This window comes from Amia ocellicauda, chromosome 4 (assembly GCF_036373705.1).
Source record: "Amia ocellicauda isolate fAmiCal2 chromosome 4, fAmiCal2.hap1, whole genome shotgun sequence".
Lineage (NCBI taxonomy): Eukaryota > Metazoa > Chordata > Actinopteri > Amiiformes > Amiidae > Amia > Amia ocellicauda.
In genome coordinates, this window is record NC_089853.1 from 19,030,763 (window position 1) to 19,054,156 (window position 23,394).

Here is a 23,394-nt window from a genome sequence, read left to right on the forward strand (position 1 = left end):
GACGTAGTTGTAGGAGTATAGTAATGTCGGAAGTCAGGCAGCGTCGGATGTATATAGTTACCGGGGCGTGATTTCTTCTTCCTTTTCTTCCGTGGCCGCCATCGAGTGAGGAGCGTGGATCCCGGCGAGCCGAGAGACTCCGAATAGAGAAATGGTTAGAAATGTCATAAATATCGCCTCATTTCCACCACGCAATACCACAATAGCCGTATTTACACTCTGTCTATCTAATACCTTGGGTCTGTTGACTCCCAACTCTGTGTTTAATACATTATGCGTTTCCGAAACAGAAGGAGCCATTTTAAATTCTACACAGACATGTGTCTCGGCGGCGGCGTGGGGGATGGGAGACACGTTGTGTGTTTGGGATGCCGAATTAAACCCATTATAAACTATGAATAGTCTGTCTTTTTTTATACACCGGTTTTAAATGTTAGTCTGCAAAGGTGAGGTGTGGTTTGGACGTTCATGCGAAGGTTGTTGTGCACAAATCGATAACTTTGAAAGTTAGTGAAGTGTAGGTTGCTGCAGTTTTTATTGAATTAAAGTATCATACCCGATAATTGTTAGTTCTGGAACGTTGGCTCCCGCCTGTTTACGTTCTTAATTCCACGTAACTAAACTTGGTTTCAGTAACACAGGTGGACTTCTCACTGCATATTACAATTGGCATACCATTTAAAAGATACGAATGGTTTATTAAAAGTTTTCTACGCATTAATTGGAACTTCCGTGTACCCGTATGATGCGCGCTGTACTCCCCAACGGCCTTGCGTGCTGCGGGGCTTGGTTTCGCACTGTAGGCCGGGCCGGTGCTCGTCCTGCGGGTCAGTAGTCTGCAGCCCTGTGGTGTTTATTGAAAACGACGGGGGCGATACTATCAGCTGGGCTGTTCTTGCACTTTTACCGCCAGTGTGCGTCTTGCAGTGATGGTGTAATTTGCGTCTTACCCTGCGCTCAGCGGCGGTTGCCTGCTGTCATGATGCTGGCGCAGCGGGCTGACGAACAGCGATTCTGAGCAAGTTCACAGTGCGGCCCCGAAGCGCCTAACCGGTGCTTGGATTCAGTCTGGTAGTATTGGCCCTTCTTAACAGCTACCCATCCTTCCATTTCACAGACTAGACCTTTCTACAGGATTTAGGAATTGGTCATGTTTTAGCCTAGTTTGTTTTTGCTAATGGGATTTCTTGTCCGCAGGCTTGCGCCCGACCCCTGATTTCGGTCTACTCCGAGAAAGGAGAGACCTCCGGCAAGAATGTGGTGATGCCCGCCGTGTTCAAGGCCCCCATCCGCCCGGACATCGTCAACTTCGTCCACACCAACATGCGCAAGAACAGCCGACAGCCCTACGCCGTCAGCGAGCTGGCCGGTGAGTGAGGAGGGTTGACTCCAGGCCAGGACATTGGTTGTTTCACACACGTGTCCTAAAAATGCATTTGGTAATTTAGAAGGCAGAGCTCCGCTGATGAGACTCCACTTCAATGGTCTGTGTTTCTGAAACCTGTGATAACAGTGGAAGTTCTGGCAAGCTCAATAACCTTGTTAAAATGAATAAACAAACTTAACTTTGTACTTTAAACTTTGTGTAGAAATTCTCTCTAAAATGTAAACTCTTAAGCTGCCTGTCTTAATAGGTGGCCTTAAAATGCCACTCTGTAATCTCTGCAGTGACAGACTGCTCTACCTGCCATGTCTGACTGTGTTGTTGTGTATTGCAGGTCACCAGACCAGTGCCGAGTCCTGGGGAACAGGCAGAGCTGTGGCACGTATTCCCCGTGTCCGCGGTGGCGGCACCCACCGCTCCGGCCAGGGAGCCTTCGGCAACGTATCCTTGTCTGAGCGACGTGTGGGCCTGAGCCCTGTGTGACTTCAGCCCCTTAACCGCTTGGTTTGCAAAAGCTGTAAAGCAGAGCATCGTGCAGTCCATGTGTTCACAGACGCGCCTGACGCAGTCCGCAGCGTCTCAAGCCACCCCCCCCCACCCCAGTAAGTCAGACTCTCTGGGAGTGTGCGGTGGCTGCTTGCAGTGATGGTGTAATTTGCGTCTTACCCTGCGCTCAGCGACGGTTGCCTGCTGTCATGATGCTGGTGCAGCGGGCTGACGAACAGCGATTCTGAGCAAGTTCACAGTGCGGCCCGGCTGCTGCGAGACACTTAAGGGACTTTAATGAAACTCGTATTCTTCACGTGCACAAGACTTTCATGACAGAGTTGTGTATGGATTTGGATTAAGTAATTGTATGTAGCAGTCTATATACAGGTGTGTGTGTGTTGCTCCTTGACTCTGGTGCAGATGTGTCGTGGAGGGCGTATGTTCGCTCCCACCAAGACCTGGCGCCGCTGGCACCGCAGGATCAACACCACCCAGAAGCGCTACGCCATCTGCTCTGCCCTGGCAGCCTCTGCCCTGCCCGCCCTGGTCATGTCCAAAGGTCAGTGTCTGCAGGAGCCGTCGACACTCCATACCTGAGAAACGCATAACTCGAGCAGGGTTACTTCACGTAAATCAGTGACCCACGCTGGCCTGTTTACACGTGTTATCAGTAGTTCTGTAGGGCCCTGAGGAGCTCTCAGCCTGAAGCTCGCCGCTGTGTGGGCCAGTGGGCGCTCGTGGTCTTGCAGTGATGGTGTAATTTGCGTCCGACCCTGTGCACAGTGACGGTTGCCTGCCGTCATCATGCTGGCGCAGGTGGGTGACGACCACTGAACTCTGAGCAAGACTAACCCACTTCAGCACTTAATCTCATTGGCGGTTATCGCACAGTGTGGGTCATGTGTGTCTAAGGCAGCTAGAGTCTGTTAATTATTTTTGGTGGGGGGGGAGTACTGTAGGAACATGCACTTGTAGTTTGTGTCCTGTGCCAGACTGAGCCTTGTGTGTGTCCCCTGCAGGTCACCGTATTGAGGAGATCCCAGAGGTGCCCCTGGTGGTGGATGACAAAGTAGAGGGTTACAAGAAGACCAAGGAGGCTGTGCTGCTGCTGAAGAAGCTGAAGGCCTGGAACGACATCAAGAAGGTCATTGTCTCCTCCACAGGGTGGGCGGGAGAGCGGCTGAGGGAATGGGGGGTGTCTCGAGCAAATCTGTAGGATTTATTTTCAGTCTTCCACTTCATGGAGATGTTTCTTTTGTGTGAAGGCAGAGGGAGTGAAGTAGGGATTTCTTACTCAATATTCATTAAAGGAGGAAGGAAGCCCCCTTTGACTCCGGTGTTGTGCTTTCTACAGGTGTACGCCTCCCAGCGGATGCGCGCCGGAAAGGGTAAGATGAGGAACCGCCGGCGTATCCAGCGCAAGGGGCCCTGCATCGTCTATAACGAGGACAACGGCGTCACCAAGGCCTTCAGGAACATCCCAGGTGCGTGCGTTTCGGCCAGCGCTCATTGCGTGTCTGAGGACATGTAGTGGTGACTAAACGCGGCTCGTGGAAGGTGTGTGTGTGCCAAAGGGAGAAAGAGTTGGGGGAGTTTGTGCTTGATGTGGAGACATTTGAATCTGCAGCTCAGGAAAACAACTTGGAAATGCAGTCTCGCCTGCACTTCTGCTGCTGCTTTCCAGATTGAGGGAGGAGTGTAGTTGCATATAAGGGAGATCCTGGTAGGAAAGTACATGCGTGTGTGTGTGATATCGCACTGCTAAAAAAAATTAAGGGAACACTTCCAAGTTCAGAAATCAATGTTAAGTGATTAATCTTAATTTTTTTGAGCAGTGTATATACATACACACACACACGCATGTAGGGTTGGCTGATGGACTCCCTGAGGTGAGCTGCAGCTGTGATGAGTTCCCACTTCATGGTCCGTGTTTCTGACTTCTGTGATCTGAGTGGAAGTTCTGAGCCTGGCTGTCCCGCCTCCGACTGCCTCTCCTGTCTGTAACGCAGCAGGATCTCCTCTCGGCGTGGGCCTGCAAGAGGGAGCAGGGGGTCCAGCCAAACTGGATCACCCCGCTGCCACTGTGGTATTGCCACCACTGTTCAATATACACAGTTGTTAACTCATCCTCTCCCTCCCCCAGGCATCACCCTGCAGAACGTGAACAAGCTGAACCTCCTGCGCCTGGCACCCGGAGGTCACGTGGGTCGCTTCTGCATCTGGACAGAGAGCGCCTTCCGCAAGCTGGACGAGCTCTACGGCACCTGGCGCAAGTCCGCCTCCCTCAAGGTCGACTACAAGTGAGTAGAGCGGGAGCCTGATCAGGGTAGGGGCCTTTGTGCTCTGCAGGGCCAGTGAGGATGTGTAGATGGCGGCTGCCTAGTGTCCCAGAATGCCTCCTAACAACCCCTTAGGTTTTCTCTTGAACTCTTTCAACTTGTCTGTCAGCGTTCATCCCCTCTCTGTCACTGTTACCTTTCCTGACCCCTTTTTTGGGGGGGACAAACTGACTCCGTGCTGTCCAGTTATATCTGTCCCTCTGTATGGATCGTGGGGGAGAGGAGGGAGGTGGTGTTGATGCGCGAGTCCCTGCTGCTGTGATGAGTTCCCACTTCAGGTCCGTGTTTCTGATGCTCGTGATTTCAGTGGAAGTTCTGAGCTCGTAGAGAGACCCTCGCTAACAGTCCGTGCAAAAGACTCAAGGTTTTAATGCTAAGGGACTGCGCTGGCTGGTCCTGCTCGCCATGGGATGCTGACTTTAACATTTTAACTGTTTTCCAGCCTGCCAATGCACAAGATGACCAACACAGACCTGAGCAGAATCCTGAAGAGCCCCGAGATCCAGAAGGCCCTGCGTCCTCCCAAGTAAGAAGCCTTGAGCTCCCCCGCACTTGGGCTCTGCCATGTCTCGCACAGGAGCCCCGGCTGAGCGGGTCTGTGCTTACTGCTGCAGCATGTGCAGCCAGGAGTCCAGTCAGTGTGTCCTGAAGTAGCACTTACTCACTCGCTGGGTGCTTGGCCAGTGAATGTAATGTTTTAACCTATGTGAATGGAGAGCTGTGCCTCTGAGCTGTCAGAGCAGGGCTGCTGTGATGAGTTCCTCACTTCATGGTCCGTGTTTCTGACTGCTGTGATTTCAGAGGAAGTTCTGAGCCCCCTCTGTCTGTGTCCTTGGCCACCTTGGTGTATAATGGTTTCCTACAGGTGGATTGTGTTTGGACAGTAGGTTTACATTTGTGCCCCAGTGCCCTCTAGGGGCAATACCCACCCGCTGTGTGTCAGTGTAACCCTCCCCATCCCGTGCGTCTGTGTAACCCTTCCTGTCTCTGCTCGTGTGTTTCTGCAGCAAGAAGGTTCAGCGGCGAGTGCTGAAGAAGAATCCTCTGAAGAACCTCAGAGTGATGATGAAGCTGAACCCTTACTCCAAGACGGCGAGACGCAACGCCATCCTGCTGCACAACCCTGCGGTGAGTTGACTGGCATCTGAACCCCGCTGGCTCTTGGCTGAATGTTCATTAGTTTGTGCACACATGCACTTTCCCTCCCCCTGGCTTTAGTAGTCTTGCCAGGGCTGCTGTGATGAGTTCCTACTTCATGGTCCGTGTTTCTGACTGCTGTGATTTCAGAGGAAGTTCTGAGCCCCCTCCCCCTTATGAGTAGTGCCTCGTGTTACAGTAGAAGCAGCAGAAGTAGTCGTATTAACAATTGTATTTTATTTTCCTGCCCCACAGATCAAAGCCAAGATGCTGAAGAAGCCCAAGAAGGCGGCAGGGAAGAAAACCAAGACCGCCGAGAAGCCTGCAGCAAAGTAGAGACCAGTTCCTGCCCACACTGGAGACCAGAGCTGATTTCAAATAAAAACATATTTAAAAAAGAAAAACTGGGATGTGTTTTGTTCGTGTGAAATGTATTTAAGGTCATTTTAAATCCCTGAGGCCATAGAAAGCGGGTGGGTGGAGGAGGGGAAGATGGGGTGCAGGGGGTGTACGGTGGGACTTCGGCCTTTCGCCGAGCAACTCCTTATTAGAAAGATCAGCTCTTTACATTTTAGGAATTTATTAAAATACTTAACACAAAGAACAATTAGTTTATTGCAACACATCAAATGTTTAAAATTAGCATTATTAGTCTTGTACACAGGACACTATACACAATAGTTTTACAATATAATCTTGTTGGCTTGGTTTTCTAAAGGGAAGGGGTCTGTCGCTAGCGGAACAGCCAGGAGGTGGGCAGTGTGAGTGGGGGGGTTTGGTCTCTGGGGGAGAGATGCACTTCATGCCTGAGGAGAAACACATGCAAGCGCACCTAGGAACTCTGGATTTGACCTGGAGACTGCATTGAGTGTAGTAAGGGGTGGGGGATGTTCTCCCACTGACTCGCCCTCGACCAATTGCACTGATCAACCCCCAAAACTATGACACTACTCCCCACCCCAGGATTATAATTAACTGCCATGTGCAGCAGCCATTTTTATTAATATAAATTATATTCTTGAGTCTTTCTGGGCAAAACCTAGAAGTTCCCAGGTTTAGGGGCAAGAGTGGGAGGCTGTCCTGGCTGGATCTTTAAGGCTATGGCTTAGGAGAGTTTATGCTGAGGTGTAAATAAAAGAAAGGGGAAGTTGGGGGCACAAAAATACTGAAGAAAGCCAGTCCAGTAAGCACAGGTAGTGGCTGACAAGTGAGACGAGACCTCTTCTCCTTCCAGTAAAGCTGATTTACAGGCAGCAAGCGCGGGGCATGCAGAGGCTGGTGTCAGGCTGTTTAGATTCGAAGTACAGGTGAGGTGAGGCGCCCGCTCACACTCCTCCACTGTGGGTGGGCGTGCTGGGTTGGTTCAGGTCAATGGTGCTGCACAGCCAGCCTGCAAAGTCCACCTCCTCTGCCTCGGATTGCTTGATGAAGGTGTGTACCTGGTGGGGGGGAGGAAGTTAGGCTCCTGAAGGAGGTCGCTTGATTCAGGTCAGCCTGATATTAGCAGCCGAGCTGTTGGTCATGAGTCAAGCACTTGTACCATCCTCAGGCTCTAACGTTTGTACCTTTTTGTTATTTGTGTTTTGTTTTCTTTTCAGGATTATCTTGGAGTTATCGTGCTGTGCAAGACACTGCCCGAATGATGGCTGGCATGAAATAGCTCAGCTGCAAACCCACTGTAATCAATGCATACAAATCATGAAATACATTGATATGGGGTTGCTTCTCTAGAATTAGCCAGAGATGAGAGGGGTTGTGAAAGTGGCCTGAGCTGCTGCTTTGGTTCATACAGTGATTCGTTCTGGGGGACATGCAGGGCTTCAGTGGCAGAGTCAAAGCTTGGGCTGGGACCCTGCAGATTATAAACCCCCGATACTGGGACAATGTTCTTACCACGAGCTGCTTCAGGTCCGCCCTCTCCGCTGGGTTCTTGATCAAACTGGTTAAAAATAAAAAATAAAATGTTACATATGTGTGTGTGCCAGGAAGGCTGTAACACTTTCAACAGAGCAAAACTAAACTGACTAAACTAAGCTGAGCTGTGTATTGCAGGGGTTACTGAGACCGAGACAGAACAGTGAATGTAAAAGACAACGGTTTACTTTCTCTTCAGATTAAATACTGTACAGTACTGTGGGGTATCATTTCACCACTAGATGGTGCAGTTTCCCACTATTTATGGTAGTTTTTATAGTTCCAGTGCAGAACAGTCAGGAAACCCCTCAAAATTAGTAACAGGTAAATACAGTGAGTGGCAATGGGGCCGGCTATAGACCCTGGTCTGGGCAGCAGAGAAGCTGACAAGCTGTTGTGTCCCTGAACTGCCAAGAGAGGCCAGGACAACACTGCAGAGACCGGGACAAGACCACAGCTCTCTCCTGCTTACCATTTGTTGACGAAGTCTTGAAACTCAAAGCCAAAGATAGCTGGCAGCTTTGGAGGAGGCTGAGGGAGAAGATGTCAGAAATACATACATAAATAAAAAGCAGGATGGTTAGATACTCTCCATCAAAACAGCACGACTGTTTGATCAGCTATACAGTTTTATTTTAGATGCAGATCTTACAATCCGGGCTAATCTGCTGATACTTCGCTATGCATGCATTATACATATGGAACTACAGACTGGCTTTGAAACGTGTCTGACTGCGAACCGCTGTTTAAATCTGCGGGTTTTAGTTCGCAGAGAAGCCGGATGTGAGATCTTGAGCTCCAGTGCAGAGCATTTGAGCCTTCATGTCAAATCAGCTCTCAGTTAACAACCACAACAATAATAAAAACAATGATAATATTTTGTCAGAACAGACCAAGGCAGGTACGCACCTCATTCACAATGTAGTCCAGCAGCTCAAATATCGCCATGGGGGCTCTGCTGTCCGGGCCGTACGCTGTGGAGAACAGAGAGCAGAGTCAATCCTGGGGACTGGGCCTGCTGCACACATGACATCAGACACAGCACTGCAGGATAGCACCGAGAGACGGACTGGGTCCATTCTCCCCAGGCTGTGGGTTTCACTGAGCACATGGAAGTGAATGTGGCCCGTTCCTGTGGAGTGGCAAGAAATCTGGCTGATCTGTGAATCTGGGCCGGTGTGTTTGGGAAAATGACTGTGGAAAACCTTTGAACTGGACTGAACTGGGAGGCGAGGGGAGAGTTACAGGGAGGCCATGGGGGCGGTTACAGAAGGGTCAGTGGGAGGGACAGCAGAGGGCAAGAGACACAGAGGGACTCACAGCCGACTGAGCGACCAGGGGGCCGGGGTTTGGGATTGGCCTCGCTGTAGGACACGTCGCCTGCTACAGGGCAGCCGAAGATCTGCTCCAGCTCCTTAGCATCTGGAGGTGGAATAGGGTAGCGACCAATCGCCATCTCCACCAGGGACAGGCCCATACTCCAGATATCAGACTGGACAGAGTAGTGCGTGCCCTGCAGACGCTCCGGCTGAGGGAGAGAGAGAGAGAGGGAGAGGGGGATGAGGGACGTAAAGGGACAGAGGGTGCCAAGGCAGGGGGAGAGAAGGAGATAATATAGAGAGAGAAGATGGGGAGATGAAGGGAAGGCTTATCCCTCAGATGCCCTGTGCTCAATGTTTTGTTACACCAGATTAATATCTCTGTGACAGTTTGTCATTTTTAGCCTTCGCCACGCAACCTTAGGTTACGACACATAGCACGACATATGATATACTGTGCCTGGCTGCTCAGGGCCCCTTGGCAAGGTGAGGAGAGGTACGGCAAGAAGCAGTGGGGGGATAAACAGACAGGAGGGGAGAAGAATGGAGGGCGACTCACAGACATGTAGGAGCGCGTGCCCACAAAGGAGTTGGCCATGGAGTCGATGAGCTGGCCGCTCACGCCAAAGTCACACAGCTTGATCTCCCCGCGCGAGTTCACCAGGATGTTGGATGGCTTGACATCTAAGAGGGAGAGGGAGAAGGAAAGAGAGAGGGAGAGAGGGAGACAGAGACAACAGAAATACAGTCACAGTGTCTGTGCCAGTGTCAGTGTTTTAGAGTCAGTATCAGTGTCAGATTCCGTCAATCATCTGCAAAGTGTGAACTGCCCTTACAAGGAACAGCCTGCTAGTGTGACTAATACAGTGCATTTACCCATAATCCATCACTGTGATTGACAGTTCCCTTTGCAGCTACTCTACCTGCACTCTCTCTCGCTCTCTCGCTCTCTCACTCTCTCACTCTCTCGCTCTCTCGCTCTCTCCCAGAAGCACTCTGGACACTGCAGTTACCAGGCAACCGGCCCATCAGCCAGCGAGACCTGCGCTGAGAGTGAGCCGCTCGTCTCTCTGGGTCTTTTGATCTAATCCTGTTATGTATTGTGTCTGAAGTCCTGCTGACTGAGCCCTCACACACAATACAAACATACACATACACTCTTAAAAGGACTTTAATTACTTATTTTTATTTTTTTAATAACAATAAGGCTGGGAGACGGATCCTGAAATTCCTGCTCCAGACAGGACAGTGAGATCTGTGCCTGATCAGGATTTTGATGTGTAACAGTTTTGAGGGCTACATTGTCATCTATTTACATTTTTGTATATATATATATATAATTTGATTTAAAAAAAAAAACGTAATAATTTTGTTCTGCATTCCAAACTGGGCCTATGAGGCCATGTCTCCTCCCTGAAGCAGTGATTCTGGGCGCCTGTCTGAAATATTGTGTACACAAAACAAAACAAAACAGATGCCAAATTTTAGAAATGGCCCTTGATATCTAAACACAGTGGCTAAAAAAAGGCACTTGAAAATTACACCGTTCTGAGGCCTCTGTCTCGGTGGACTGTGCTGCCTATCAGGCACACAGGTATTTACTACGGTTACGAAGCCCCTGAACACCCCCCGCTTTCTCCCCCCACCAGCCACGATGACTCACCTCTGTGCATGATCCTGTGTTTCTCCCTCAGGTATGTCAGCCCTTTAATCACCTGCAGACAGAGCAGACAGACTGGCTACAGTGGCTTTCTCCACACTCCACTAGAACTAGATGAAGTAAAGCATGAGAAAATCCTAGGAGTCTACGTGGACTCCTCACTTTCTCCATCCAAACAATGTGGGGAAGCAATAAAAAAGGCAAACAGGATGTTAGGGTATATTGTCAAAAGTGTAGAATTGAGAACAAGGGCAGTAATGTTCAGACTGTACAATGCACTAGTTAGAGCTCATCTGGATACTGTGTGCAGTTCTGGGCTCCACACTTCAAGAAAGATATCGCTGCTCTAGAGGCAGTTCAGAGGAGAGCAACCAGACTTATTCCAGGTCTGAAGGGAATGTCCTGCTGAGAGACTGAGGAACTGAACCTTTTCACCCTGGAACAGAGGAGACTACGTGGGGACTTGATCCAGGTCTTCAAAATCATGAAGGGCATCGACCACATCAAACCAGAGGAGCTTTTCCAGATCAGCAGGGACACACAGACCCGGGGACACAAATGGAAATTGGGCCTCAAGGCATTCAAGATGGAAAACAGGAGACACTTCTTTACACAGAGAGTCGTCACAATCTGAAACAAACTCCCCAACGATGTGGTAGACGCTGAAAGTTTGGGAACATTTAAAAATAGACTGGAAAGGATCCTTGGATCACTTAGATATTAATGGACACCAAACAAGCACGATGGGTCCAATGGCCTCCTCTCGTTTTTAAACTTTCTTAATGTTCTTATGTTCTTAATAAAACTGGGTGAGGAACAGCCAAACTCAGCTAACAAGGTGAGGTTGCTGAAGACAGTTTCCTGGCAAAAGTCATACACCATGGTAAGACTGAGCACAGCAACAAGACACAATGTAGTTATACTGCATCAGCAAGGTCTCTCCCAGGCAGACATTTCAAGGCAGACAGGGGTTTCCAGATGTGCTGTCCAAGCTCTTTTGAAGAAGCACAAAGAAACGGGCAACGTTGAGGACCGTTGACGCAGTGGTCGGCCAAGGAAACTTACTGCAGCAGATGAAAGACACATCATACTCAATTCCCTTCACAATTGGAAGATGTCCAGCAGTGCCATCAGCTCAGAATTGGCAGAAAACAGTGGGACCCTGGTACACCCATCTACTGTCCAGAGAAGTCTGGTCAGAAGTGGCCTTCATGGAAGACTTGCGGCCAAAAAGCCATACCTCCGACGTGGCAACAAGGCCAAGCGACTCAACTATGCACGAAAACATAGAAACCAGGGTGCAGAAAAATGGCAGCAGGTGCTCTGGACTGATGAGTCACAATTTGAAATATTTGGCTGTAGCAGAAGGCAGTTTGTTCGCCGAAGGGTTGGAGAGTGGGACACGAATTAGTGTCTGCAGGCAACAGTGAAGCATGGTGGAGGTTCCTTGCAAGTTTGGGGCTGCATTTCTGCAAATGGATTAAACAAATGAATGGTCTCCTCAATGCTGAGAAGTACAGGCAGATACGTATCCATCATGCAATACCATCAGGGAGGCATCTGATTGGCCCCAAATTTATTCTGCAGGATGACGACCCCAAACATACAGCAAAGTCATTAAGAACTATCTTCAGCGTAAAGAAGAACAAGGAGTCCTGGAAGTGATGGTATGGCCCCCAAAGAGCCCTGATCTCAACATCATCCAGTCTGTCTGGGATTACATGAAGAGAGAGAAGCAACTGAGGCTGCCTAAATCCACAGAAGAACTGTGTTAGTTCTCTAAGATGTTTGGGCCGAGTTCCTTCAAAAACTGTGTGCAAGAGTACCTAGAAGAATTGATGCTGTTTTGAAGGCAAAGGGTGGTCACACCAAATATGGATTTGATTTAGATTTTTCTTCTGTTCACTCACTTTGCATTTAGTTAATTGATAAATACAATCTATTAAAATGTCTATTTTTGAAAGCATTCTTACTTTACACAATTTTTTCACACCTACCTAAAACTTTTGCACAGTACTGTGTGTGAGTAGACTTTTGCATCAGGGATATCCTTTTAGAATTAGCTGAAACACTGGTTCGCTCTGGAGAGGAAACGGTTCAGATTCCAATCAAGTCGAGTGTGTAAACCTTTAGACTGCCACTCCATAGTAGCCCTCCCCCCCCAGTCCAGCTAGATTCTCACCGCAATGCTGACTTTCCCCAGGACCTGCTCTGGGATCTTGCCAGCCTTCTTCAGCACCTGGTCCAGGGAGCCCCCATCCTGCAGAGGGGGAGAGAGAGACAGAGAGGGAAGGAGAGGGAGAGAGGGAGAGGGGGTGAGAGAGAAAGCCGGACATTACAGAGTCTCCTTGTAAAACAGTTAAGCTGCTCAACATTTTATCATGTAAAATATTATGTCTGGAGAAATGGCACATTTGGCTCTTTGACAATGCGCACACACACACACACTCCCTCACACATGAGTGCCCACGCACACTCGCAGTGCCAGCCTGGGTCAGAGTCGTGCTGCTCCACTGAGTCTCTCCGCCACTCGAGTGTTTATATAACCGCATCAACACACACCGAGGCAGACCCAGAAAGAGAGAGAGAGGCAGATAGGGAGAGATAAGGAGAGGAAGAGAGAGAGGAACAGGAAGGAAGATAAGGATAAAGAACAAAATTAGATGCAGAATGCCTCAAGTCATGCTACTCTTTGAATGAAGAATAACAGGAACAGATTATTGAAATGTGTGTTTGTCGATCATTTTTCCCCACAGTCGCACCTCACACTGGGCCTTATTGACTGTAATCCTTGCAGGATGCCCTGGTGGAAGGCACAGGGCAGCTATAACAATATAACCTTCCCAGAGTATCTTAAGGAAAGGGTCCTGGGCGATTCTGCAACCTGGTATCCCCCATTCTCTCCTGGCACTCCACAGCACTATCTCACTGTGTCTCGGGGGGGGGGGGGACAGGGACGCACCATGTGCTCCATGCAGATGCTGATCTCGCCGTCGCTGTAGAAGGCGCCGTAGAAGCCCACGATGTACGGGGAGTTACACTCGTGCAGAACCTGCAGCTCCCGGATGATCTGGTTCCTGATGGCCGGCTTGATCTCCAGGTGGATCAGCTGGAATAAAACACACACACTGTCACTGACCTACACACATGCAGTCACTGACCTACACACACACACACACACACACACACACACACACACACACACACAGTCACTGACCCACACACACACACTCACTTGCTGAAGGCAAAACGCCCCAAGAACAAGCAGGAACTAAAGACAGCTGCAGTGCAGGCCTGGCAGAGCATCACCAGGGAAGAAACCCAGCATCTGGTGATGTCTATGGGTTCCAGACTTCAGGCAGTCATTGACTGCAAAGGATTCCAAGTATTGAAACTCACAATTTCATTCATGATTATGTTAGTTTGTCCATTTTGAGCCCCTAAAATTGGGGGGACCACATATAAAAATGGGTGCAATTCCTACACCGTTCACCCAATTTGGATGTAACTACCCTCATATTAAAGATGAAAGTCTACACTTAAAACTCATTTTGATGATTTCCTTTCAAATCCATTGTGGAGGCGTACAGAGCTAAAATGATTACAATTGTGTCATTGTCCAAATATTTATGGACCTAACTGTATGTTCACACACAACACTGCCAGTACAGCACACACAACACACACACTATCAGCACAACAGAGCAGAAGTTCTGAAAGAAGTGTTACATTTCAAAAAAATCTTTCGAACCATTTTTTTTTTTTTTTAAATAAACAGAAGTGTTTTATTCCACTGGCTTCCTGATGTATTGAAATATAGGAAACCAGCAACAGCCTTCTGATTCTGAAGCAGAAATCTCGCACGTAGCATCAACTTCCTGTAAACATCAGAGCAGAGGACAGGATGGGACAGCCATGCCCCGAGAGACATAATTTAAAGAGAACTGCACCCCAACTTTTGTTATTTAAATTCTGTTTGCTGTATATATTGCTATAAATATGGCAACGTTGAAAATACTATGAAGAGAATATATATTTAGGAAAACCGTGATTTATGAACGCTGACAGTCAGTGATGTCAGTGCAGCCCCACAGTGCGGTGAGGCTGGGTGTCTGTCTGACACTAACAACTGCTGGGGCAGCGTCACCGTCTGTGTAAGAACATGCCACTGTGTGACTTTTGGCTGCACACAACACATTGGACACAAAAAGCCAAATATAATGATGAAAGATGATGAGGAGGAAGTCAAATTATTCCCCTTCCCAAAATATCGCTAATTTGCCCATCACTGGGCTGTAAATGTGGGTCCTGACGTCAGACCGATCAACACATTTCTTGATCACGTTCAGTCTGATAATAGGTCCAACAAATTCAGGTTGTGTAGCAGGCACTTCACCTCAGATATGCATCAAATGATTGATTCACGAGACATAAAATCGCAAAGTGCGGTTTGTAAAATACGTTATTATTTATTCCTTGCCAGAAGCCCTAGGTATCCATTGCGACTTACAGGTTACATGAGCAAAACGAAAGTGCTAAATACAGTACAAAATTACAAATCTGGCACAATACACAGATTCAAAATTACAGCAGTGCAGGTAAAATATACAGTTGGTTACTGAAATCTTTGGGGAGGGGTCTCAGTATCAGTGTTGATCTGCAGTAGATTTCCTGCAAATAAGACAGTGTGGAGAGGGGGCTGTGTCTCTTTGTGCGTTTCTGTCAGTGCAGGGAGCAAAACTCAGGTACTCCTCCAGCCTGACCCATCCCAGACAAAAGCAGTAATATATGATGCCACTCTAGTCTAAGTACAATAACAAATCATTGCAGTGCAGTAGAGTACCAGGCCAGCTCGGCTAGGTTCTGACTTGTTCTGGCTTAGGTTGGATGTGCAAGTGGAAAGGGGCAATATGTGCAGTGTAGTGTATATCGTAGTACAGAAAATTGCAGTGTAGTGTAGTGGAGTGCATTGTGGGTCAGGGCCTGATGGGGACACTCCTACCTTCCTGGCCATGATGAGGCCAGAGGGGCGGTGCGACACCTTGAAGACCACGCCCCCGTTGCCGGCACCCAGCTCGCAGATCTTCTCGAAGTCATCGTCCTTCAGCTCGCCCACCTTCTGCTTCTGCGTGAGGAAGGCCTCCAGACGCTTCCTCTGCTGCTCGTCCAGCTCCAGCTCCTCCAGCTTCTTCTGCAGGGCCTCCAGATTCGTCCTGCCAGGACACACAGGCCTCAGCAATCCCCCTCTCTTTTGTCCGTCTGTACTCTCTGTCTGTCTCTGCCTGTCTGCCTGCACTCTCTCATCTGTACTTTCTCCATCTGTCACCCCCTTCCTCTCTATCGTATGCAGGGAGATGGAAAAGATTGGCATAAGTCTTAAAGAACTGAAGGTGTACAGCACAGGGCAGGAGACAGGGAACTAGCAGCCCTCACGTCCCATTCCAGCCAGTTCCAGCGCAGGTCTTTGCTACAACTGGACCTTCATCACATAATTAAACTAAAGATCAGTTAGACGAATGAGTAACAAGCTAGGTGTACTGAAAAAGGCACTGGAAAGACCCAGAATGGGAAATGAGGGGAGAGGTGTGAGTGTGGGGGGGTCGGTTGAAGAGCGACAGGAACCACAGCCAGTGTTCGAATTGTGTCAGAGGTCTTGTGGGGTCCCCAAGGTGGATGGGGTGGATAACACTATGAGGTAAAGTGTAAAAAATCTGGCATTAATTAAGAAATATATATTATATTACCAAATAACCTGTTCCATAAACTTATGGATAAATATTTCCTTTTTATATCCTTAATAAACATTTCTATGTTATTTAACAAGTATTAACATGCAGGCCCTGTCATTAACCTTAATGCACACACTCTGAAGAGTATAAATAACTTTTAAACTGTCTTAAAACATCTGTTTTATTATTTCAAAATGTCTTTATCAAATACCGTTCTTTAAATATAAACATGTGGTAGTAAAGAAATACAACAACAATTCAGACTTTCTCAGGGACAGTGGAAACATCACTTCATCACCTGAACTAAAACAATATCAGCTAGCAGCTACGTTACAAACTAGGTGAACAATTAAATAATTATAGTAACTCAAATGTAACAATAATCCAAAATCAGAGAAGAATATTATGTTTACATTTAGCAATTACATTTTTTACGAGGCTCAGGTCAGTCGCCTGCTGTAAACTGACGTTGAGTTCGTGCACGTGCACGTGTTTAGAACTTCACTGAGGAAAAAATAATCTAATTTGGAACACTGATGTAAATTGGGAGAAGAGGACAAGGTTGCCTCGTGTCATGGCATTCATTTTGACACCATTTTCAAATTGTATTCAATTAAATAGTAATTTTTCTCATTTATGGGGAGTCCGGGACCCCCCAGTCCCCCCTCAATTCGAACACTGTGACCACAGCACAGGGGCAGTGGCGGCTCTTTCACATGGTAAGCAGGCCTCTCGCCACGCACCCGGTGCACAGTGTGGTCGATTCATATTTTACATCACAATGGGATCCAGGTGCACAGCACAGGGTGTGAAAAGGCTCCGCACTCGAGTGTGTGTGGGGGTGTTAGTGAAGAGTGCCAGCTCCTACAGCACTGTGCTCCGCCACTCGAGGCTGCTGGGAGGAGAGCGAGGGAGGCCTGCAACAGTGTGGGTGGTGTTGTGGCTCTCTTTCCGTGTTGATTTCTCAGCGTGGGTGCTACTACTCCAATTATTTATTATTATTATATTAATTACTATATATATTTATACAAGATAAAAAAGCATTTGTACCCCAAAAAAAGTCCATCACAACACTGCGCTTACCATCAAGGAAAAACTACTTCAGTGTCTGTGTCTGTGACTCAGGTGGTAAAATGGGAACACTAGGTACCACCTTACAGAACAATCTAAATTTATATCCATGTGTTGCAATGCGTTTCAACATCTACCACGTGTGTCAATTTGATACACGGTTGGATCTGGTTTCCGAGCACTGTGCAGTGTGCTTGTCTGCAGGACCCACCAGCGGGTTAAAAAACAAAAGTAGGTTCTGTGTGTCTGCCCAGCTCCATGCACACCTCAGCATCCTACCCTAGTATCCTCTGACTGTACTATAATATAATATAAATATATATATTATCCTATCTCTCTCTCTCTCTCTCTTCCCAGCACTCGAAGGGCTGCCTCTTCTCCTTGACAGCCTCTCGATGCAGCCATGGCAACAGCGAGCGAGCGTGCAGGAGAGTGCTCCGTGGGTGGCGTGGATCGTGCCGATGTCTGAAGTTCGGATCCAGGGCGCAAAGCAGCAGAGCACCAAACACACACACAAACACCACAACCACTCTCTCTCTCCACTATACTGAATGAACCCTGGCCTGGGTTTGGTGTAGCAGTGGGGAGACAAGCAGGACACAAGAAACACAGCACAACCCTCACTATGGCTGAACCAGCTGGTTAGTATACACAAGTACTGTACACATATAGCACTGCAGTGATTTCAGCAGCACTGCCAGGCTGCTGTGTGTAAACAGTGCATTCCAGCAGATACATCCTGTTGTGGTCCACAGGGAGAAGTGAGCAGCCCGCATAAAGTGTAAACGCACAGTGTGGGAGCTAAAGTCAGACTTCAACAACGCTCTTACACCTCTGGCAAGTCAGACAACATGCAACACCTTGTTCCTAATCAGCAGAGATAGGGTTAGACCTGTGTACTCCAGGGGTGTGTGTGCATATCACATAGCACTGCAAAGGTAAACAGCCAGGCCCACCACTGGCTCTCCACACACCACACCGCTGCAGCTATCAGTCATGTGCCCAGGCTGCAGCTGTGCGTGCTGTAGGCAGGAGAGAGGGCAGGGGGGTCGAACAACATTTTCACAGGCACCTTTCACTTAGCTGAGTAACACCTGGAAAACAACAGGTGATTCGATTTAATCTCTGACTTAACTGCAGTTAAGCAATAAAGATCTTGTGGGCGGCCCTGGCCCAGCCCGGGATTACCGGTCCAAAAATCCAGGGCTTGAGAGATCCCTCGTGCAAGTTTAATATTTTTTTTTACTGTGGTATCCTATGGCTTCAATATGCCTTCACTACACTAATACACTGGGCCATGACAAAACCATCTGCTAAGGAAACAGGCCTTAGAAACATGAATTATGGTACACCCTAGTCTTCCCAGGGTCCTGTGTGGTAAAGCACAGTGGAGGCTAGCTGAACCCACAGGAAACTGCTGTAAAACTATGGTCAAACCACAGTGAAGTCATTCTAAAAGTGTAGAAATCCACAGTAAACTTGCATAAGAGAGTGATTTGTCAGGGGTATGATTTTCCAGCTGCGTGCAGCCTCTCTGAGCGGGTGACTGCAATACCCCGTACTGTGGCCCTGGGGCGAGTCCTCGGGCTGAGGGGCTGTGAGCGAGTCAGCAGGAGCAGGCACTGCTGCAGCACCCAGCTCCCTAGTTCATATCAGACGCTCTGGATAAAGCTCCAGCTCAAATCGCGAACTACAATTTATAAATATTTATATAGGTGTTGCTTCTGTGCCAGTTTCCACTTCTGTTCAGGCTCTGCTCTCTCCCTGCAGTGGGGGTGGTAAATCACAAGTGTGCAAATCCGTCATTGCCAACTGACAGTTGACTAACAGCAATGCACTGCAGAAAATCTCATTCAGATACTAAACGAGAACACTTTACCAGGGCATTGAATTCTAGTTTTAAATGCATGCCGGAATAAGAAGACTCAGATAATAACGAGCCCCATCCCCGAGCCTGGCTCCGCTCACACAGACAGACCAGGGAAGCACGCGCAGCAGCACAGGAGGGTCACCGCAAATGACAGACATGGTTACTGCCCGCTGTTTAACTCAATCTATTAAGGAAGGCCAAGAGAGGAGATGCACTGTATTGATTGGGACTCTTCATACACCCCAGTGAGAGAGGGAGGGGAGAGCGCCGAGTCTTCCTGTCCAGATGCAGATGGTGGATGTGCCGAGACCGATCAGCTACAGGAAATCAAACCAGCAGGAATGTGAGGTGCTCCAGTTGCCTGTGATCTCAGAGGAGAGCAACACGGCCGCCCATCTGCGGCGTCCAGTGGCTGAGCAGCTGACCGATCCCACACTTTCACCAAGACGTCTTTCTCATCCCAGAGTTTCAGCCTCGGATACAGGGCTGGGGTGGTGTCTGATGCGATTACCCACAATCCTCTGCATCAAGAAGGGCTTCCGCACACAGCTCTTGATTTCCATTTGTGATCCGAGTTCTCTTCATTCATATCTGAGCCTCAAGTACAGCTAGACATTAGAATTGTAATGTTCTATGATAATGAGCATGGTTCCTTATTATTAATGAAATGGTAATAAGATAACCCAACGGGCTCGGAAGATTCAAAACATTCAAAGCATACATGCACTCTCCTCTGAAGTCAGTCTCTTTACACTGAAAATCCTGGGCAGGTTTCTTTTTAAGGGGGGGGTGCCATACCTCACACAGGCAGTGTGAGATAATTCAGGGGGATCATCAGCACAGCCCTCCGGCTAGGCAGGCTGCCACAGGCCCTCAGCATTACTCATGCCGGAAGCAGAAAATAACTGTAAGCCCCCTGTGTGGAGTTCCAGAGCGGCGCAATGAGAAGCCCGGCTTGCATTCTGTACCAACATTCCACAGGGCTACGCGCCGCGACCTGCCCGGGCAATGTGGGAGGAATGTGTGTCAGGACTGCTCCACAGCTGTGACTCACAGGGGGAGGAAATTAAGCCATTGTGTTGGTATGTGTGCAATACATAAGACTCTATCCTTTCTATTTTTTTTCATTACTTTATTTGTGTGTGTGTGTGTGTGTGTGTGTGTGCGCGCGCTTTAGTACATGTACAGAATTAGATACAAGGTGTTGGCTGTCGCTGTGACTCTGAAGTCTTTAACTTCTTAATTAATGGATTATTGTTGACAAGTCTCTGCTCATGCTTCAGTTTCCTAATTTGTTGGCATGTCCTGTGTTGCTAGACTGGGTTGGTGAAGCTCAGTCGCGAAGTGCAGCTCAGACCCTCGCTGAACTGAGCTGGCCTGGGATCCCACCTCACGCAATACAGAGATCCTGGGTTTAATTAAAACTCTTCACACTCCCACCCTCAGTCCTCACGAATCAGTGATGCCCCGTCAGACAGCCACGACACAGCTAAGCCCAGGCATGAAATAGAGCAGGCACCAACACAGCAGTATCGGGCTCAGCTCGGCCCTGTGCATCCCACAGAATCGCACTGATGTGGACCTCTGAATGTGGTAATGAATACAGGGGCTGCAGTCCTGTGCTTCCCTCTGGTCCATCTGCCAGGGGTCGCGACAGCGCTGACAAAACCCAAGCCTGCGATTCACACACCTTGGCCCCCAGCCCAGACACTCCTGTCTGGATGATCAGGGCCGCCTGGGTGAGGGAGAGGCCCTTGGGCTTGGCTCATGGGTTCGTCCAACACCCCAGATGGACAGTGCAAGACAAGACTGGGAGGACAGAGAGCACGTCATTCTGAAATGGGGAGCCAAGGCGGGAAGAAAGCTAAAACAGGACGTTCCAGTGTGGGATGACAGATGGACACAATGGCTCCCTTGCCTGGCGGGGGCATACTGGTCACGGACACTCCATGCACTCTGTTTCACGGGGGGAGAAGCCTGTGTCAAGATGGCAGGGTTTCAGCATCAATCAGACACATTTGAATCCCATAGTACATCAACCCCGGTCCCAGAGCCGTGCCACTTCTCCTGCACATCAGGCCAACGTCTACGGTGGGGGATAACAGCGGCTCTTGCAGCGCGGAGTCCTGCTGATTGATGACGGGGCCCTGGTTCCTGTGACAAGGCGTGCCAGTGTGCACAGCGCTGTGACGTCAGTGTGTCTGTGCATTTACTCAGGCTGCAGCCCCTGTTAGGACACTAATCAGCGGCTCTGAAGAAACACAGCAGCTGTCAGAGGGAGGCAGGCTCTGGCTGTCTCTCTCTCTATCTCTCTCTCTCTCTCTCTCTCTCTCCCCTCCCTCTCTCTCTCTTTCTCCATGTAATGCCACCCCACCTCCCCGGACAGGTTGGGAGGAAAACTGAACTCTGACAAATGTAGGGGGAATGTGCCAGAATCAGGCTGTGTACAGGTGCCAGACAGACATGATCTCTACAGCAGGGGCTGGAACAGAACATTTATAATGTGTATATCATCTGCTAAGGGGCATCCTGACGCTACACCTCCCCACACACACCTCACACACACCTCACACACACCTCACACACACCTCACACACACCTCACACACACCTCACACACACCTCACACACACAGCTTAAGTCTGTTGTAGTGCAGGAAGCTGACTTGGTCACTGGGGTATGAGAGTCATAGCTGGGGGTCTATAGGACCTTCTGCACAGAATCGAGGCATAAGATCTTGAACCCAGGATTTCAGGCTTCCTGTACAGCAGTCAGTGTCTGAGGTGGGCCACAAAGCTTTGTGTGTGTGAGAGAGAGAGAGACAGAGCGAGAGAGAGAGAGTCGGGGGATTGCAGCTCTCCCATGCCCTGCCCAGCTCTGGACACTGTTCCCGACTAGTCCCTGAGAGTGTCCCTCTAAACGAGACTCCCCCCAGTAACAAGTATGAGCTGCGATGACACAGGCCAGTCTTTGCTGATCACATCAGCTCATTGCTTTCTTGGCACAAGGCAAAGGGCAGCACCGCCACACAAATTACTGATCCCACTGATATTTCACCAGTTATCTACTGCGTGTTGTAACCTAATATAAGCTGCTGTTATTTGTTTTTGTTTTATTTTGTTTGATTTGAACTTGGTTGTTTATTTTGTTTTGCCAAGTCTCTTTTTGTGCATCTATCTTTCAGTTTCTCTATCCTTCTATTTATATGAGCGGATACAGATATATAGTCAGCCAGCCAGCCAGTTAGATAGATAGATAGATTAATAGATAGATAGATAGTTTTGCAGTGAAAAGAACCAGACTAGTAGGTGAACAAGGATCATTCATAATAATATTATTATTAATAATAATAACATTGTTAATAATATTAACATTAATAATAATAATAATAATAATACATGCATTTTTTGGCAGACCAAAGAACAAAGCAATTGTCGTGTACACAAACACCACAAACATATACACATTTCTAAGGTCTCTGAATTATGAATTAAAAAAACAAATAAACAAACAAACAAAACGGAAGCAGGAATATTTCATGCAGAAGGTATATTTTGTGGCAGTGGTTGGGAGTGAGGTGAGGTAAGTTAAGTCTAATAAAACCTAAAACCGATACATCGAATAAACATGCCTAACCGCAATCAATGGCAAGAACAACACAGCGACCCTAAAAATAAAACACGCACATACAACATGAGTTAAATATGACGAAAAGGGAGAAGCAGTTGAAAGCGGCGCAGAGGTCCACACTTACTCCGTGGCGCTGGTACCGTTGATGGTGCTGCCATCCGGAGTCTTGTTCAGCTGGATCGGTTCTGGTTTTCTTCTGCTCTTCTGCATTTCGATGTGCAGTAAATGACAGAGCGGACGAGACGGGATCTGTTGCTCAAAACCTAGCAAACCTCCTGCTGCACTGTGGCGAGATCCGCCAGACCTGGACCCTACAGGCGAGCTACACTGAACACTGATGCTGACAAACACATGAATATACAGTACTGCTGTTACAGATATGCATACAGTACCAATAAAAGTCTCTATCCCACCCGCTGTCTCCCGCAGCCGTGTCCGGGTATATGCGCACACTGACTCGGACGGCCCTACGGGCGGAGAGCCGCTGCGGGTCTCATGAACCAGCCAATGAGCGGCCAGCGCTACGTCACACACCTATTTACATCCCGTCTTCCTGCGAGCGTGGGTCTGCGGCCTTGCGAAGAGCGCCCCTGGCGGCGAGCGGCGGGACAGCGCTGTCTCGTCCGAGTACTCTCACTCCAGTACAGCGGAAGTAATATAATTGTGTCTAAATATTGTTATTGTTGTTGTTATTATTATGATGTATGTATTTAATTAATATAAATGTACCATGTTTATATCTTGGTACACCACACTACACGTTACCATGTGTTTACCATTTTTACCATGGTTCACCACATTACACTTTACTGTGTCATACGCCAACACAATATATCATAATGTAGCAAAGTGT

At 48.4% G+C, this 23,394-nt stretch overlaps 2 protein-coding genes and 8 non-coding genes across 10 annotated transcripts; 9 read left to right on the forward strand and 1 right to left on the reverse strand.

Annotated features, from left to right (window-relative positions):
* Positions 1–20: 20 nt before the first annotated feature.
* Positions 21–5,753, forward strand: rpl4 (ribosomal protein L4). Its single transcript, XM_066701236.1, has 10 exons — positions 21–154; positions 1,198–1,369; positions 1,719–1,825; positions 2,294–2,432; positions 2,893–3,017; positions 3,228–3,357; positions 4,017–4,173; positions 4,655–4,738; positions 5,220–5,340; positions 5,605–5,753. The coding sequence occupies exons 1-10, from the start codon at positions 152–154 to the stop codon at positions 5,683–5,685; spliced, it is 1,119 nt and encodes a 372-aa protein (XP_066557333.1). The 5' UTR covers positions 21–151; the 3' UTR covers positions 5,686–5,753.
* On the forward strand, positions 923–1,021 carry LOC136748993 (small nucleolar RNA SNORD16). Its single transcript, XR_010816704.1, has one exon. It is a non-coding gene; the product is annotated as a small nucleolar RNA SNORD16 (small nucleolar RNA).
* On the forward strand, positions 1,458–1,529 carry LOC136748991 (small nucleolar RNA SNORD18). Its single transcript, XR_010816702.1, has one exon. It is a non-coding gene; the product is annotated as a small nucleolar RNA SNORD18 (small nucleolar RNA).
* LOC136748992 (small nucleolar RNA SNORD16) lies at positions 2,023–2,121 on the forward strand. The gene has a single exon (XR_010816703.1). It is a non-coding gene; the product is annotated as a small nucleolar RNA SNORD16 (small nucleolar RNA).
* Positions 2,618–2,717, forward strand: LOC136748994 (small nucleolar RNA SNORD16). The gene has a single exon (XR_010816705.1). It is a non-coding gene; the product is annotated as a small nucleolar RNA SNORD16 (small nucleolar RNA).
* On the forward strand, positions 3,771–3,841 carry LOC136748987 (small nucleolar RNA SNORD18). Its single transcript, XR_010816699.1, has one exon. It is a non-coding gene; the product is annotated as a small nucleolar RNA SNORD18 (small nucleolar RNA).
* On the forward strand, positions 4,466–4,535 carry LOC136748986 (small nucleolar RNA SNORD18). Its single transcript, XR_010816698.1, has one exon. It is a non-coding gene; the product is annotated as a small nucleolar RNA SNORD18 (small nucleolar RNA).
* LOC136748990 (small nucleolar RNA SNORD18) lies at positions 4,958–5,029 on the forward strand. The gene has a single exon (XR_010816701.1). It is a non-coding gene; the product is annotated as a small nucleolar RNA SNORD18 (small nucleolar RNA).
* Positions 5,445–5,515, forward strand: LOC136748988 (small nucleolar RNA SNORD18). Its single transcript, XR_010816700.1, has one exon. It is a non-coding gene; the product is annotated as a small nucleolar RNA SNORD18 (small nucleolar RNA).
* A 187-nt stretch (positions 5,754–5,940) lies between the features above and the next one.
* map2k1 (mitogen-activated protein kinase kinase 1) lies at positions 5,941–23,018 on the reverse strand. The gene is made up of 11 exons (XM_066701235.1): positions 22,666–23,018; positions 15,245–15,455; positions 13,205–13,351; positions 12,425–12,502; positions 10,246–10,297; positions 9,142–9,266; positions 8,584–8,791; positions 8,173–8,237; positions 7,736–7,794; positions 7,243–7,288; positions 5,941–6,788 (listed from the first exon to the last, which is right to left on the reverse strand). The coding sequence occupies exons 1-11, from the start codon at positions 22,749–22,751 to the stop codon at positions 6,675–6,677; spliced, it is 1,191 nt and encodes a 396-aa protein (XP_066557332.1). The 5' UTR covers positions 22,752–23,018; the 3' UTR covers positions 5,941–6,674.
* Between the last annotated feature and the right edge of the window lie 376 nt (positions 23,019–23,394).

Coding starts and splice junctions, on each gene's coding strand:
- rpl4 (XM_066701236.1), top strand. Junction 1,370..1,718: donor CGCCGTCAGCGAGCTGGCCG/GTGAGTGAGGAG, acceptor TGTGTATTGCAG/GTCACCAGACCAGTGCCGAG. Junction 3,358..4,016: donor GGCCTTCAGGAACATCCCAG/GTGCGTGCGTTT, acceptor TCCCTCCCCCAG/GCATCACCCTGCAGAACGTG.
- map2k1 (XM_066701235.1), bottom strand. CDS start 22,751: ATGCAGAAGAGCAGAAGAAAACCAGAACCGATCCAGCTGAACAAGACT. Junction 15,456..22,665: donor AACGGTACCAGCGCCACGGA/GTAAGTGTGGAC, acceptor GTGTCCTGGCAG/GACGAATCTGGAGGCCCTGC. Junction 8,792..9,141: donor GCACGCGCTCCTACATGTCT/GTGAGTCGCCCT, acceptor TCTCTCCCTCAG/CCGGAGCGTCTGCAGGGCAC.